An 18255-nucleotide genomic window follows, 5' to 3' on the forward strand; every position below is an offset into this window, starting at 1 on the left:
GTAGCTTTAAAAAAATGTTTGTTTCCTTAGTCAAATAAGTCTATTTAAGGAATCTGTCCTAAGAAAAGAATCAGAGATGCTGACAAAAGTTGATATATACAAAGACATTCTCTGAAGGGTACTTCTAAAGGTTACTTAATAAGAGAGAGAAAAAAGAAAAAGAAAAAAACCTCAAGTATAAATATGTTAAAGAACAGAAAAATCACCAAAGTTAATAAACAACTCAAAAAACATCATCGCATAATAGAACATTGTGCAATATTTATTTAACATTATATCAAAATTGAATGTTTATGAGTCACAAAAAAATGCTCTCACTTTAACATAAATTAGGAAAAAAGGCAGGAAATTCAACTGTACATGTTGGATGACTCCGCCTTGGTTCCAAAGACAGCCACGGTCTGTGTAGAGCTCTACTATGCGCCATAGAAGTCAAGTTCATACACCAAATGTCAACATGCCTTATCGTCAAGACCCCAAATTACTTACCTGCTTCTTTATGCACTTCATTACTTTCCTCATGCAAAGAGCAAGTGGTACTATTAGGAGAAAAAATATTGTGCGGGGGCTCTTAAAATATACCACAAGAAAGGTTTGTAAAAATCATTTTCTATAAGTTAGAAGGACGATCTCAACTCTTTGAATGTAATGGGAAGAGAGGTAACAAAAGACATAATTAAGACAGCATCTCTTCCAAGAGTGTGCATATTATCAGGGGTATTGGAAAGATATCAAATGTGCCAAGCAACTACATCAAAAAGAAAGAATAAACCCGGGGCTCAGAAACATCCCAAGAGTTCTCTTTAAAAAATGCAAAAGAATTTTTTTTTAACCTAAAGATGCCGAGGCCGTGCATTCTCTTGCCACTTTCCTCCCCTTCCCTGAACAGGGTAAGAATCTCTCTTGGAAACTGGCCAAAATGTGGCTTGTATGTTAAATCTACCTACGTTAACTGGAGGGCACTATAACTTAGAAAAGCAACACCTCTTTATTTAAGGGAAAGGAACAACTTATAACCACTGCACAAAGAACAGTACGGAGACCTCATGGCAGCTGATCCTGATAAGCCCCTCACTGCACCGGAATGAAGCAGATGCTCTCCGGGTCCTAGGAGGTCTCTTCATTCCCTGGGACCCTGACCTAACAAGGACAGCTCGACAGGTGGCAAAATGGCTTGAAGTACTGACATACATTGAAATACTCTTTGCCAAGATGAAATGTTAATACGCACACATAAAATCTCAAATGGAAATGTATCTTCTAGCAAGATACTTTCCAAAGTGGGACCAAAATGGTCTCTGTCGAAAAGGCCAGTCAGCCACAAAACGCTAAGAGGAAGGAGCCCGCGTTCCAAAGCGCTCTGAAGAAAGCCGAGACTCTCTTCCACTCTCCGCCTCACTGCCAGACAAAACTATGGCAAAACTTAAGCATCCCAGAAGCCCAGAGCACCCTTCTTCTCCTGGATTAATGGCATCAAAATCTGTGCACTGTGCAAAAAAAAAAAAAAAAAAAAAAAGATTCCATTGTGGCTCAGCAGGTTAAGAACCCAACTAGTATCCATGAGGACATGGGTTTGATCCCTGGCCACATTCAATGGCTTAAGGATCCAGCATTGCCGTGAGCTGACATGGCTTGGAACTCGAGTTGAGGCTGCGGTGTAGGCCGGCAGCTGTAGCTCGGATTCAACCCCTAGCCTGGGAACTTCCATATGCCATGGGTGAGACCTTAAAAAGACATGCACACACAAAAAAATCTGTGCACTTTTCCCTCTAAACTTGACAGTGGGATGAGAGATTACCACTATTTTAACTGGGAAGGCTCTACCTCGCATCTGTGGTTTTGAACTACAAGGGCAAGCTCAGCATGGCTGAGTTCTCACGCACCAGAAGGGAACGACCCAGTCTAAATAAAGGCTTTTAATTGATTGGTAGCATCACTCTGAAATTGTCTTGCTTATTTAACTTGAAAGAAGAGAAGCCACCTAAGTATGTAGATGAGCTACTCAAGAACATCAAATTATTACTATTTTTTAATCTTTTTCTTTTAAAGACAGGTTCTTTTGGGGAAAGCTTCCTGAGCTATTAAGCTGCTGATGAAACTGGAGCTAGGAGTCAAGTTTTTCCTTTTCTTTCTTTCTTTGTTTTGGCCATGCCCACAGCATGCAGACGTTCCCTGGCCAGGAACTGAACCCACTTGCCCTACAGCAGCAACCTGAGCCACAGCAGTGACAAGACTGGATCCTTAACCCACTGTGCCACCAGGGAACTCAAACATTAACTTATTTCAACCATGACAGATCAATGAATCACAGGACTGAGAACCTGTACGTAATTAATTTCCAAGGTTTTATAGCGAAAACCTAAACCTCTACACAATGATAAAATTTATAACATCTTGTAACTGCCTAGCAAGGGTAAGTGCTCATGGACGCTACAGAAATAAATCAATCCAATACTGATCAGCAAGTATGCTTTCCTCCAGGCATCCTTTCTGAATACAGAAAACATGGGAAGTTTTTTGTTTGGCCTTTGAGGGCCACAGACTAGGGTTTGAATTGGAGCTACCGCTGCTGGCCTACACTACAGCCACAGCAACTCGGGATCCGAGCCACATCTGCAACCTATACCACAGCTCACGGCAACGCCAGATCCCTAACCCACTGAGCGAGGCCAGGGATCAAAACCTCATCCTCATGGATCCTAGGTGGGCTCGTTAACTGCTAAGCCAGGAAGGGAGCTGCAGGAAGGTTTTTTATAACTAAAAATAAGGCAGATTTATCAGGCTTTAAAAAAAAAATCCTCAGTCTAAAATAGGAACAGCTTAAAAAATCTAAACTGGTAAATTTAGTAAATAGGTATTGAGCACATAAAGCCAAAAATAATTCAGAAGACAAATTAATCACACGTTACTTACACGTGTGTCATACATGAATACGATTGCATCTAGAGATCTGTGTATGAATCAAGGCTTTGCTGTGGGAAAGTGTAGGCATTTGGCTACATTAAACACCACTCCTAATAGGGAAAAAGCTTGTTGGGTAAGTAGCCATTTTTAAAAACAAATAAAATTATATTCAACTTTGTCTCACAGCACTGATCATTTATAAAGTGAAAAAAAATGATAATAGTATAAATGTCCACAGATAAAGTATATTCTACAGAGGAATATTCTGCATTCATTAAAAATATTTTCTAATAAGATTCACACCAGGGGAAATCCCTACGAGGAGAAAAAAAAAATGTAGAAATAATCAGGATGCAAATATGCAGACATAGAATGACTCCAACTCTGTGTGTGTGTGTGTGTGTGTGTGTGTGTGTGTGTGTGTGTGTTCACTGACATCTTAACATTGGTTGTTGCTGTGTTTGGAATTATGGATAATATAATTTTGTCCTATTCTATTAGTTTGCCAATCTTTTACAATGATAGATACATGGTTATTTAAGATTGAACAGCAATAGGAGTTCCCGACGTGGCTCAGTGGAAACAAATCTGACCAGCATCCATGAGGACACAGGTTCGATCCCTGGCCTTGCTCAGTGGGTTAAGGATCTGGCATTGCCAAGAGCTGTGGTATAGGTTGCAAAAACGGCTCAGATCCTGCGTTGCTGTGGCTGTGGTATAGGCCGGCATCTACAGTTCCCACTGGACCCCTAGCCTGGGAACCTCTATAAGCCATGGGTGTGGCCCTAAAAAAAGACCAGAAAAAAAGCCTGAACAGCAGTGGACATGGTACCTAGTGGTATGCACATCAGGCCCCTCCAGGCAGCCTCCATGGGCCACCAGACTGGAAGATCAGGATCTGCAGTAAACTGCATTCTGCCCATTTGGATTCAACGGCCTGAGATTTGAACGATAACTGTGAAACAGAGGATTTTCTGGGCTGTGATTAGTGGCATGCCCTGGAGCTGATGACATTTTCTGGGGCACTTCTGAGTCCAGGTCCTAGCTTCACAGGTGACAGGAGGCAAGGTGAGCACGTGCAGAGACGGTGCTACAGCAGGAGGGAGGATGCCAGGTCCTGCACCGCTGCCCCCTCCCCAGGCCAGCCAGACGTGTTGTACTACCTGGTTCAGAAAGGCCTGGGCACCCAGCCTACCTACCACCTGCCCTCCAAGCCCTTCCAAGGATTTTCTAAAAATCAGATTCTTAATATTAAGTCTTTAAAATAGCCATTGTGGTTCTGTTTGCTGCAACTAATGCTAACTCACACCCCAAATGTTGAATGAGTTAAAAAGAAAGCCTTGATTGCCTCAGTGACTTCTGACCCACTTAATAAAAAAATTTTAAACCCCCAACTTGACCTGTTATATATTTGTAAATATCCATATAAATCAGTCCTATTCTGAACACAAATTAAAGGTCATGAGGCATATTCAGAAACCAGATTCTGCTTCTTTGAATAGTTTACTGCCTGATAAAGCAGTCTAAAATGCAGACTAATCCCACTGAGCTGACAGGCATCACATGTCTAATAAAATATATCAGAAAAGTAAGCCTAACAGTTAAACCCCTAATCCAAAAAAATCAGAGGCTACAGCACACTGGTTTTTTCTGGTAGATTCTTCTCAGTTTAAACTTATATATTCCTTTTTTTTTCTCTCTTTACTTGAACTAGTATAAAAAAGATTTTGTTGAAATATAAAACCAAGTAATAAGAAGTATTTAAAACAGGTATTTTTTTGAGTTCCCACTGTGACACAATGAGATCAGTGGCATCTCTGCAGCTCCAGGGCACAGGTTCGATCCCCGGCCTAGCACAGGGGGTTAAGGATCTGGTGTTGCCAACGGCTGCAGCATGGGTCTCAACGGTGGCTCAGATCTGATCCCTGGCCTGGGAACTTCCATATGCTGCAGGGCAGCCAAAAAAGAAAAAAAAGGGGTGGGTGGGTATTTTTACATGGTGGCAAAGAATAAAATCAAGCAAGTACGAAGCTACATTTATTTAACTATTATCTGTGATTAATCTATTTCTACATTTTTCAATGCATACGGTGCTCAGTGGGTGCACTGAAAAACGCTTATTAATTCTTCAACAGATGTTTGCTGAGACTCTATTTTGGAGATTCAGCAGTGGACATGACATGCACAGCTGAAAGCTCATTGGATAAAAGGTTCGAGGCAGAACAGAAAGGGCTGATCAGGGCTCTGCAGGTACACATGACAAAGAGCATTAACACTAAATAGGCTAAAATGAAGTTTACTTCTTTGGACTAAATAAATTAGGTCATGAACTAAATAAAATTAGGTCAAGGGAGAGAATATTATTAAGACTAAACAGTACACGTCCATTTGGTAGGGAGATAAAATTACCAAGAGTAGAGAGAGTAAATGACCACGGAACCCACTTTCATCCCTAAGCGGCCACAGGCTGGGATTTCTTTAATGCTCCTCCGGAAGCAACATGAACATCTGCTCACTCATGCGTAAACTATCCCTCCACGGACACACGAAAAGCTCATGGGGGGTTGCCCAGGAAGAGACATGAGGTGATCAGGAGCCAGGGTAGGAGAGGGACTTCAGGTATACCTATTTCATGTTGAAATTTTCCATTTTTAATCAAATGCACATATTATCTATTCAAAAAGTGGATACGGACTTCCCGTCGTGGCACAGTGGTTAACGAATCCGACTAGGAACCATGAGGTGGCGGGTTCAGTCCCTGCCCCTGCTCAGTGTGTTAACGATCCGGCGTTGCCGTGAGCTGCGGTGTAGGTTGCAGACGCGGCTCGGATCCCGCGTTGCTGTGGCTCTGGCGTAGGCCGGTGGCTACAGCTCCGATTCGACCCCTAGCCTGGGAACCTCCATATGCCGCGGGAGCGGCCCAAGAAATGGCAAAAAGACAAAAAAAAAGGTGGATACATAACTGCATGTACCAATACATAGCATGGTTTTTATCACAAAATTCCAGGGCAATGTAAAGCAGGAAGTCATCTGAACTTGGGGGTGACGGTCACAGAGCACACGGCAGGGATGCTGTGGAAGCCAAGGCCTGGTCCGCAGCTGACCCCCCATCACCGACACCAAGAAGACGTGAACTAGAAGCGGTTACCTTCCTGTCGCACGCAGTGGGGTTGCCGGCCGTGTTCTGCTTGAGGAAGCCGGCGGTGGTCGACCAGCGGGTGGGGTTTTTCCGAGAAGGCTCTTCAGAGAAGTTACTGTCGCTGACAGAAGTGGAGAGGCCAACTAAAGCCGGGTCACTGCTTCGTCGCACGTGAAGAGGCATATCTGTAACACGAAAGAGCGTTATGTTTTTAAAAGATGACCTAAGACCTGAAAACCACGTGTTAGGATAAAGGGAGTTAAATCCCAAAGATTAAAGAATAGAAAACACAATCAGGTGACCGGGGGGTGGTCAGCAAACTAAATAGAAATTCCATTCGTTCCTTTAAAACACTTCCCTGGGAAAGAAATACGGGATCTACAGGAAGAACGAAAGAAGCAGTATCGACAGGAGTGAGCCAGCCCGACCCCTACCTGCACTGCACACTTGTTACCAGCGTGGCTCTGGGCAGGTGGCCTCACTGTCCTGTGCCTGTGGCCCCTTCCTACACAAAGAGCAATAAAACGGGACTTCTCTCTTAAGACCATTGCAGGGACGAAGTGAGATAAAGTGCTTAAGACAGCGCCTGACACACACGGTGTGCATTCAGTAGAGACAGTGATAACCACGGCTGCTATTATCATCCTGATCTTGGTTTGCCCCGGCTCTTACATAAATCTCTCGAATAAAACATTTCTTCTGTTCAGGAAAGCATTCGCAGAAAATACAGAGCGCGAACATGTGTCTTACTCTTCAGTGAAGGGAAATCTCAAAAGCAGCACGCGGCTTCGCAGGTGGTTTCTGCCATATACTCGTTAGAGACACATACGTGTAAAAGACAGCGTCTTAGCAACTGTACTCACACGAAAGACGACTTTGCCTGCCATTACCCTCACAAAAGCAACCACAGACCCAGGCCAACCTGGGTCCAGCAGCCCTGAGAACTTCCTAACAGATATAATCGCTCTTACAGCAGAAACAAACCAGAACTACAAAACCAGAGAGTCTGTAACATGGACAGAGAGAACCAAAAGCCCCACTCACCAGCTTAGTGGAAAGCATCATAAACATAAGACAAAAACTTGAGGTTAAATTATGCTTAGAGTAATCTGTTCTCAAAGACGAGGATGCAAGTTTAATAGCTATAAAAAGCCACCAAAAAATAAAAACACAGCAAAGACCTATGCAATACAAGTTCACATAAATAGTCATCTAAGGATCTATGTTTGTTAATAATACAGGACTCTTATTATTATTAAAAAAAAAAAAAAAAAAAAAGGAATTGGTCCCAGGTTCAAAAATCAAAAAGGCCACAAAATGAGGAGGAGGGAAAAAAAACACTTCTAGCAAATTTCAATACTGCTCCTTAGATATGGGTTCTGTTTCTCTCCAATTACAGGGTCACTGATTACTGGGTTGTTAAGGAATTCTGTAAACCTCAATTTCTGTGTGTGTGTGTGTTTAAGTCCAAAAAGAGCACGATTAGTTCAAAGGGCCTTTAAAAATGGTCCAGTGGTAATGACTAAAAGCAGTCCCCACGACAATAAAATTTCCACATGAAAGTACATTTCAACCCCCAAATAAATTCAGGGCCTATACATTTCAGAGGATTCGCTTGGATGCAATAAAGCAGCTTGCTCAGCTTGTTTTCAAAAATTTCCCCAAGAGAAACACACTGCAGCCAGGCTTCAGATTAGATCGATCCCTGGGATCGTGTCTTCTGATGGGACGCGATCACTGTGTTAACCTGCTGGTCTGAAACAGACACAAAAAATTAGCAGTTCACCTCTCTGTGTCTGTGACTCTCAGAAGGACCAATGCAGGGAAAGAAAGAGGGCGTGAGACCGGGGGCTGGTAATCGCGGAACTGCAGAACCTTGGGTGTCCCTTCTGCACAGCCCCCAGGCAGCACCTGCATAAACTACACTGTGAAGGATGCCCCAGGAGATGCAGCCAGGAAGCCCTTCCTCTGGGCTCCTCACACACTCCATGTCTTCTTTTCATTTTATTTATTATTATTATTATTAATTATTATTTTAAGGCATGCCTGTGATACGTGGATGTTCCCGGGCCAGGGACAGAACCTACACCAAAGCAGCCACCCAATCCACAGCAGGGACAACATGGGATCCTCAACCCACTGCACCAGAAGGGAACTCCTCTTCATTTCATTTTAGTGAAAGCAATAAGAGAAATTGAAACAAGGACAGTCTGGATCTTTCATTTGGACCATCCTGTAGCTGAGCACCTCCTGCAGGTTCAGGCTTCATGGTTACAGGTGTGGCGTGGTCCTGGTCAAATTCAGGAAGGTGCCCTTGATTGGGGTACCAGGCAAATGAGAAAAGAACAGAACTCCTTTTGAAAAGTAAACAATATGTTCTCAGCAAAGGAAGCCAAGTGACGTCATGGTGATCGTGAAGTCAAGGTGTTCTTGTAACTGACGAACTGTAAGAACAGAGCCATTAGAGTGCACAGTGGGCCTTAGTCCACAAAACTGGGTCCAAATACGAAGCCCCCATCACACACCACAGATGTCCATGCTCGGGCCGCCTGCGATTTAGTCTCTCTCTCTCTCTCTCTCTCTCTCTCTCTCTCTCTCTCTCTCTCACACACACACACACACACACACTACATAACATTTAGAAACCCATGACTTCACCTGAAGAGATTGGAATTTCTTTTTTTTTTTCTTTCTGTTTCCAATGTCAGTCCCAGGGGGGAAATGGGACTCACTCCCCAGATGAGCAAGCAGAGGCTCAGAGAGATGATGGGAGGAGCACAGAGACAACTCCCTGGCCACAAATTGAGGTTCTGGGGTCACTGCTCAACCACCACCCAAATCATGAAATGCATTCTATCATTCAAACATTCTCTGGAAAATAAATTCCACTTCCAGCTACTTGCAGATATAAATGTGAGTCCCGATTTTGTGAAAGGGAAGACTTGTGTTGTTTTCCACAAAGTACGGTTACATCCACTGAGAAATCATACACTGGTTTTAGCTAATAGCATCATTAGGTTTGGGGGAGTGAAGGAACTATTACAGGAGTTACACACATAGACTCAAACAACAGAAGTCCCAGTTTCACAAATGCTTAAATATGAGAAACACACACACACACACACACACAAACCAAAACCCTGAATACATTTGGTGCCACCCCCTTACTTTGTGCCAAGGGGCACACATCTTACCTATCAGAGCCTGGGCACCACTGGTGCAGATGAACAACACAAGTATGTTTCTGTAACACCATGAAGAGTTTGCCCACCAGCCTTCCTGAAATGGCCTTAGTGATGCCAGCGACCACACATTAAGAACCACTGGCCTAGAGGTATAAAGCTGGCTTGTGGTTCACCTAACCAGCCCTCGGTTTTCTCATCCATAAAACCAGGGGCTGTACTAACAGGGGTCTGAAGATCTTTTTAATGCCAAAAGACCTGTGATTCCGCATAGGATCACACACCCCTACGCCGGCCGTCATTCACCAAATCTCGCCCTAACAATTAAAAGTTTCAGAAGATGTATTAGAAAAATTACAAAAGCATTTCAAAGTAGTATGGGCAGCCACTGCCTCTAAATAGGTTGAAGTGTTACAGGTAACAGTGTAACGATAGGTTAAAGTATTACAAGTAACAGGAGTTCCTGCTGCCTGTGGTGCAATGAGATCCACAACATTCCTGCAGCGCCAGGACACAGGTTCGACCCCTGGTCCGGTACAGTGGGTTAAGAATCCGGCATTGCTACACCTGCGGCACAGGCTGCAACTGTAGCTCGGATCTGATCCCTGGCCTGGGAACTCCATATGCTGCCGGGTGGGGGGGGGGGGAAGTATGACATGAATGAAAACACACAAGGGTTGTGGGTAACAGTGCACAAGTAAACACCACTGGCAAGAAGTCTTTGGTCAAAATGACCAAGATTTTAAGGAACAAGATTGCTACAAACCTGGCCATATCCACAAAAAAAATGAGTCGTGAAACACAACAGCCACCTCTCAGAGTCCTGATAAAGCCTGACACTGTGCAGAGAATACCATCTCGCCTAGGAGAAATGAAAGACAAATACAGCCTTCTTGCCTATCGTATGCTCCATTTCTGGGGCTCACAGCCTAGTCATCCGACGTAATTTGTGTGCTCCAGAGCAATTAGAAATAATAGGAGTTTCTCACTTAAGGTAATGTGGTCATTATCACTACGATTCCTCACACTCCATTTTAGGAAAACCAATGCATTTAGAAACACGATGATAAAACTTTCTCTCCTCATCATCTCATTTATTTAATATATAGATTTCGAAGTATAACCTCTAAAATATTAACAAGAAAATTCAAAGATGAGGATCTTCAATAATTAAGCGACTGGATGAAGCAGACGGGGACCCGGGTGATGTCGCTGGGTCCCAGACAGTGGCGGAGTCTGTTTGATGTGTGCTTCCTTTGAAGAGTGGATAAAACAGCAATAAACCCTCATCACAAGATTTCAAATTCTCTGTGGCCCTAATGCACTGTAAATATTGATTTGCTTCTCTAGGTAAGGTGCCTTTTAAATAAGTGGAAAATGGAACACTAGTAATGAATTCGAGCAAATACTAAAAGAGCAGATATACACATTTTCAACAGTTACACATCACATCCTAATCAGCTTTCCCAGGGTTTTTCTTCTTTTATTCTTCTAGTGATTTCTAAGTTATTTAACCACTCAAGGTAATGAATAAACCCTTCCTGGGAAGACAGGCACAAGCCGTCAAGGTATTTAATCAAACCTAAACATAATACACAGTGACACAGGTCCTATTAGAACTGAGGATGCAAACAGCATAATTACTCTTCCTTCAAAATGAAGACTGTCTCCTCTGCCTTCGGGGCGAGTGTACATTTCCTGAAGACACATCTCATGGTGAGAAAGTACCACGCTATAAACACAGGCCATGGGGAGAAAAACCTGGCATCAGGGTTGCAAAGTCTACCTTCCAATATCAGCTGCCCCTTTTTATAAAGGCACTTATCGGTATTTCACTTAGTGAGCTAAAATTCTTGGAAGAAATCTGGGGAAGGCAAAGCAGGAAATCAGCTTTTAAAAAACAGTGAATAGGAGTTCCCATCATGGCACAGTGGAAACAAATCAACTAGCATCCATGAGGATGTGGTGGCCTCGCTCAGTGGGTTAAGGGATTTGGCATTGCCGTGAGCCATGGTGTAGGTCGGAGACGTGGCTCGGATCCCGAGTTGCTGTGGCTGTGGCTGTGGCGTAGGACAGCAGCTGTAGCTCTGATTGTACCCCTAGCCTGGAAACTTCCATATGCCATGAGCGCTGCCCTAAAAAAAAAAAAAAAGCCAAAAAACAAAAACAGCAAATGACTAGGAGAGAAGGATATAAAATGAGTTTTATCACCCCGTCATTAACCATATATATTTTATATACACATATATAGGCAATATATAGGCAACTGTGGCTCAGATTCAATCCCTGGCCTGAGAACTTCCATATGCGGCAAGTGTGGCCATAAAAAAAAAAAAATTGAATTGAAAAAAATTCTTTTAAAAATAAAGAATACTATAGTTGGAAGGTGCCTTAGAGATAAACTGAAACAGCACATTTACAGATGAAAGCACTGAGACCAGAACAGAGGGTGTAAGGAGCGGGTCAAAGGTCACAGGGCTCCTCTGCGACCCAGCTGTGCCTGGAGTGCTTGTGAATGGACCCCCCATCGGGGCAATTTGGATCTAACTACGCTGCTGTCTGGGAAGGAGTAAGATGTGTCAGATCCACAATAAGCTTATATATCCTTAGAGATAACAAGTGATTTCTTGGGAAGGTTGAGTTTAAAATGTATTTCTACAGATAACAGGATGTGTTCAGGGGTCCCACTGAATGTAAGACACACAGGGAAAAGAAAGTCAAGGGGAAAAAAATAGCTGTAGCATCCTAAAGTCCTATGAATGTTCACAAAGAAAAACCAAGCATTTTTCTGAAGCTTATGACATTCGCAGCATTAGAATTCTCATTGGGAAACCCTGATCAGAAACCCTCCAAATACGCACAAGAGTACGAGTCAAGTGGGGAAATTACATAAGATCATGGGTTGTTTCAGTGTTATTGGGATAGAATACTCACTTTTCAAAATCTTCCCAGTGAGGAAAATATACAAGGGATTGCTCTGTACTACTTCTTACAGCTGCATGTGATTCTACAGCAACCTCAGCTTTCAAAGTCGAATGAAAGACCTCCAAAGAATGAAACAGAAAACCCCAGGCAAGACGTCTGAAGCCGGCCGGGCTGAAGCACGCTGTCTAATACCCGCCCCAGAACAGGCTCCTCACTGATGCGCATGGGCCGGGCGCCTTCTGACCATCCTCCCCCAGGCTCCCTACCCACCGGGCTCCAGCAGGGCACCTCCGAGCCTCCCCACCCCGTCCTCACTGCACAGGATCCTGTGCCCCTCGGCTGCTCCTCAAAGGGCACCAACTCCTCAAATCCGTCAGATCCAGCCTTAGGGCCCCAGCAGCAGATGGCCGACTCAGAAAGCAGTACATGAGGAAAGCTGAGGAAGAATTTGTCTACAAATACACAACGGGATTCAGGAAAAGCAGCCAGGGTGCAGTATTCAGGGGTCTCACTGAAGGGACACGGCCTCCAGTGCACCTGAAGCTGGACAGGGCAGGAACCCAGCAGGAGGCCCGAGGCTTCTCTTTCCTCTCCATCCACACCTGCCAGCAGCACCTCCCTGCCTAGCCAGGGACACCCGGACCCCTGCTGACACCCTTACCCTGGGCCGGCATTCATGACGGGTCTGCACCTCCCCCAGCAGCCTCGACCGATCCTGCGTAAACCTTCACTCCATCACTGTAACTGCCCAGTTCCCTCCCTGCACGCACGCGCACACAGGCCCCCAGAGTGGGAACTAAACTTCTTTAGGCTGGCTAAAATACCCCCGCCAGGAACAATAAACTGCCCGCCTGTTAAAGATTTCATTCATCATCCCAGAGGGTAGGAAAGAGTGGTTCCGGTCCACGGGATTTGGGCTGAGAGGTGGAAAGGCTTTCATGTTTGCCTCCCAGAGGGCGGGCCTGGGCTCTTAGGGAAAGGACCGGTGACTCATAAAAATGGGCACTGGCTACTGAATCCTGAAAACTCATCCCCAAATCCTTCGCTAAGACAGAGCTCAAGGATGGGGCGGTGAGGTTCGAGTCCCGAGCTCCCACCAGGGCCCATGGGGAGTTCCCGGGTGGCTCCAAGAGCAAAGACAGCAGTGATTCCAAGGGGAACCTTCGCCCTTTACTGATTTGGTGGCCCCTTCTGTTCCACGGTGGCAGGCGTGAAGTCACCAAACACTTGCTCAGCACCTACATCTCTTCTAGAGATTCCACAGAACAATGAATATAAGGCCAGGAGTCCTTTGAGAGTCACAGACTGTGGAAAAATCACTCCACAGGCATCCCGCTCCGATCACTCAAAGGGGGAAAAATACTCTCAGGAGCTCCACCTGCCCAGCGATGGCTCAGGACCAAACAGACCAGAGACAGGACCTTGTGGGCAGCGTGAGCACCCAAGGGGGTGCCCTCGCTCACCATCAGGTGGGGACGTGTGCACTGGGCTTCGGTGACACTTGTGGGAACCTCCACAAAGAATGGCATCCAACTGTACCATCTTCCACAAACAGCTGTTGAAGGAATAATCGCTCATACCTCTTTCAAAGAGACGCGCCACCTGTGCCTCCAGGTTGCTGTCCAGGTACTGCTCTCGTGCTATTTTCTTTCCTTGATGAGCAATCTGCTTCACCCCTATGCTTCTCCTTTTACCCACTATTACGTAGCTTCCTGCCTACTCGGCCACCAATGCAGAGCCATAAGCTCCATCATAAAGAGATGTACCCTTTTGAGCACAGTCCCTGGTGAGCTCCAGGCGTGGCATGGACGTGGCCTCTGCCTTCACCGAGGCCACAGTACTGGGGAGAAGGCAGGGGAATTACCCAGCCAGGGGCAGCGTGATCACGGTGCTTCAGGAGAAATACCAAGGGCCACCAGAACACCGAAGGGGGTCCTTGCTAAGAGCATCCTCAAAGACATCACGATGGAAGGGACAGCTCAGTGTCCCCCAGGGTCCTTCACACTCTTGGTGTCTCCTTTCGCAGGAAGCCACTGACCACTTCTGCAGGGGCAGGAGGTCCTTTCGTGGCCTGATCCCCCCCAGTATGTTTGCCACACTGTCACCCCGAGCTTTAACATCCACCTTCCCTGCGCCCACAGGGGAGAGTAACACTGCACCTGTCATTGTCACACCCTCAGAGGGTGGCCCTGAACCACACTGGCTGAACCAGCGAAGAAGTGAGAGGAGGAGACATAAAAGCTCAAAAGATGGGGGTTGGTCTGTCCTGGGCTTCGCTCTGCCGTGGCGATGGTGGTGTCTGGCCAGCAGGACACCGAGAAAGGAAGAAAACACGAACCCTGAGAACACTGAAGGGCAGAAACCAGACAGTCAAGTTGTACAGAATCAAAGGGACTGCGAGGTATCCGGTGCAGCTAAAGCAGAGGGTTAAAGACGGGCCTGGGGAAAGCTAATGCCAGGGAGGGGCCCTGGCTGAGCCAACATGGGGTCTTAAAAGTCAGAGATGCTCAGACTTTTAATGTGTTCGCACAGGCCAGGGGATCTTGTTAAGATGATTCTATAGGTCTCGGGTCGCAGAAGACTTGAAATTCTGCATTTCTCGTTTCCATGACACGCTCACCGCTGCCCCCACCTCCACACGTTCAGACTCCCCATCGCAGGCTATGCTGCAGGAAAACTTCCCCTAGCCGTGCTAAAAAAACCCTGATGGGCCCCCGTCAGCTCGATGTCTTCCTTCCCCCCAGCCTGGCCCTCTTGAGACGTCCTCTGTTAACGCTGCAGCCCCTTCACTGAACCACATGTCAGGGGGCACCACTCAGAATGGTGGCTTCACTGGGGGGTCACAGGACCTCAGATGAAACCCTGGCTCTGCGAGCAGCACCTCTCCATCCTAAGCTCAGAACACTCTGCAGGGACCATAAGGCCACAGACTCTTCCAGGTCTCATCCTCCCCTCACCATTCCCCCCCCCCCCCCCCTCTTGAGCACTCGGAGGTCAGCCTGGAGGGTACCGCCTTCTCTAAGGAGTCGCCGGGGCTCCAAAAGCCTGAGTGACGTCACACCTCATGTTACTTTCACGGATCAGAACCAGAGCTTTCTTGTCCATCTCCCTCGTTAACCTTGGAGACCCCACCCCCCAGATCCCAGCCCAGCAAATGTCTGTTAAAATGTTGTTGTAACAAAGAGATGAAAGAATGTGACTCTCCATTTATCCGCATCCTTTTCACAGCGATTGTCTGTGTATCACCAGGGCAATCTTTTTAGCAAAGAAGAAACAGTTACAGATGTTGGATGGCCAGAGGAGACAAAAAAGGTTTTGCTGCTGGGAGAAGCGCAAAGAATGGCTAACGGACGGAGTTCCCGTCGTGGCGCAGTGGTTAACGAATCCGACTGGGAACCATGAGGTGGCGGGTTCGGTCCCTGCCCTTGCTCAGTGGGTTAACGATCCGGCGTTGCCGTGAGCTGTGGTGTAGGTTGCAGACACGGCTCGGATCCCGCGTTGCTGTGGCTCTGGCGTAGGCTGGTGGCTACAGCTCCGATTCAATCCCTAGCCTGGGAACCTCCATATGCCGCGGGAGCGGCCCAAGAAATAGCAACGACAACAACAACAAAAAAGACAAAAGACAAAAGACAAAAAAAAAAAAGAATGGCTAACGGACATACTGGGGATAAACTCTCTGGCCGGGGATCCCAACGAGGATTTACTTAGTTTTTATTAACTTTGCGCTATTGTTCCTCAGGCAGTGTTTGTTCTCCTATGAGAATATTGAGTGTGAGTAAACCCAAAGGAATTCTTCACCTGTAAGTTATATGTACGTCTGTATCAAATCCCTTTTATCACTTTCACTGTACCCGTTTGGTTCGACAATCATAGAATTAAACTCTGAAGTTATCAGCTTCATGTGACACATCTTTTGTCTTTCCAAATGGATGTGGACTATCGATGGCATTGGAGACAGTCCCTGAATGCTCGGTGCCCTTTCTCCTTTGACATTTGTCTTCTATGATTTTATTAAGGATTCAAGGACTTCAGGAACTGTCAAGTCGACTTTGGATCAGCATTACTCTCCCATTCCTTTATTCTTTTAACCTTTTCCATATAGTATTTCCAAAATACTATACGAAAGCGTAATAGTTTTCTCCTAACTGGGGACCAGCTACTCACTAATGTCAGGAGCCAATTTTCTATTATTTAAGGACATACCTCTGAAGGTCCCCTACTCTCCTAGACTTTATAGACCACTAACCATCCTCAGGTCCTTCTTCTTAGCTTCTTGGCCGGGCTCTTCTTAGCTCTCAGGTGTTACACTCCGGCAGTCTCCACAGTTCACTTTGCTCAGATAGAGACTTTAGAACCTGAATCATACCATGGTACGAAAAGCGATAGAAGAATACATCAAAAGTCATTCATTCCATGCAAATATCCACCGCGCACCTACTGTGGGGCCAGGCAGTCTTCTCACTGCTGCCATAAGCCACCCCTCGAGGGCTTTACATCGGGTGAGGTACAGACCGCCAGAGAGGGCCCACGTACCTTTCCCTCACCAGGGATGAGAAGGACCACAGACCAACAAGGGTAGGCGAGGACACGAGGGAATCAGTGCTGCGAAGTAAAAGGAAGCAGAGGACGGGACCAGGGGCTGCCCAAAGTGGAGAAACGCTAGTTTATACCGGGGGAGTCTGACAGCAGCACCGCACAAGCAAAGAGCTCATTATCCACTTTCCTGTCTTGAGTGTTCCCATTTCGAATTAATCCCTTGCCACAGAGCCTTGTACATCCTGGCTATTCATAAAGCTATTTGGCCCTGGCTGCTGCAAGGCGGCAATGAGACTGGATGGTTCGGAAACATATGGCCACACGTCTGTCTGCGTTACCTTCGGAGTGCAGAGATGGCTCATTGCTAATCTAATCCATTCCTCCTCCTCCTTAAGGAAAGAGTAATGTAGAAGTAAATTCGTCCTGATCATTTATAACAAGCCAATTAAGCCCGTAATCACGAACATTCGTTGAGCATTTACTATGGGTCATGCATGTGCTCAGAAGCTTATTGCCTCAATTGATCATCTCCCCAGAACAAGGCTACACAACAGGTTATGTGATTACTCCCATTCTATGGGTAGGGGACTGGCGGTGCAGGGGTAAGAGAGCCTGGCTGAAGTTAACCCATCAGCAAGTGGGGGGACAAATCACAGGCTTGACAGTCAGGCCACAGACAGCATGCTCACCTCCAGGAAGTGTGGGAACGATCAGGACGGAAGGACGGAACGATCAGGGCTCCAACCTCCCCAACCCCGCCCACCCCTGGTCATCTCAGCGGAGGCAGGAGAACAGCAAACGTGGCGTGTGAGGGGAGCTGTCCCCACTCACACCCAACCTCAGACCAGCAGGCAAGCCATGGCCCCTGAGCCAATGGCTCACTTGATGCCTGGATCTTTGCAGTCCTCTCCACGAGCAAAAAGCAAAGGCAAAAAAGAACTTAAGTACGAGACAAGTTCCCTTCAGCTAAGACTGGCAAACCAATGAGGCTTTTAACTTCATCATAATTTACTTTCTTATTAGGGGGTTTGTGGGAAGGAAGAGCGAGGGGCATGCTGGGGCGGGGGGGCCTCATTTAGAGAGAGAGAGAGAGAGAGGAAGAGAGAGAGAGGGGCGTGTGTGGGTAATTAAATGCTTTGTACTTCATATCGACACAGGAACATTTATTTGGATTAATAGGCTCCATCTACACGCTCACACAATGTGTCACTAGAATCCTATGAAATAGGCTGTATTTTCACCAAAGGCGTCTTTTCAGTTTATACACAGTCAATTGAGTTTAAATACAGTCAATTTATATACACAAGATGTATATACTCTATATATTTCAGTTTATATGTAGTCCATTTATACATAGTCAATTCAGGGTAATATCGCCTAGAAGAGACTAAGCGTTTCATAAGGTCTACCTCTCTCTCTCACCAGCAGCCTTCCTACATCTGACCCTTTATCAAGGTCGGAAATCCAGGTCAGTACTAAGATCCTCCCGTCCATCCCAATGCACCTGTTCCTACATTCTCTGAGTTACACCCCCGGCTCCAAATCTTCACTAGTTATTAAAATGATCCG

The 18255-nt window shown here is 46.0% G+C and overlaps 1 protein-coding gene across 22 annotated transcripts in view; it reads right to left on the reverse strand.

Moving 5' to 3' along the window:
* The window catches only part of PARD3 (par-3 family cell polarity regulator), a 629826-nt gene that overhangs the window by 342150 nt on the left and 269421 nt on the right, over positions 1-18255 (reverse strand). For all 22 annotated transcript variants that reach the window (XM_047755497.1, XM_047755490.1, XM_047755482.1 and 19 more), the window contains one exon: positions 6053-6228. In XM_047755497.1, coding sequence (XP_047611453.1) covers positions 6053-6228 — 176 coding nt within the window. The remainder of the gene's footprint in view (positions 1-6052; positions 6229-18255) is intronic.

This window comes from Phacochoerus africanus, chromosome 12 (genome assembly GCF_016906955.1).
Source record: "Phacochoerus africanus isolate WHEZ1 chromosome 12, ROS_Pafr_v1, whole genome shotgun sequence".
Classification (NCBI taxonomy): Eukaryota; Metazoa; Chordata; class Mammalia; order Artiodactyla; family Suidae; genus Phacochoerus; species Phacochoerus africanus.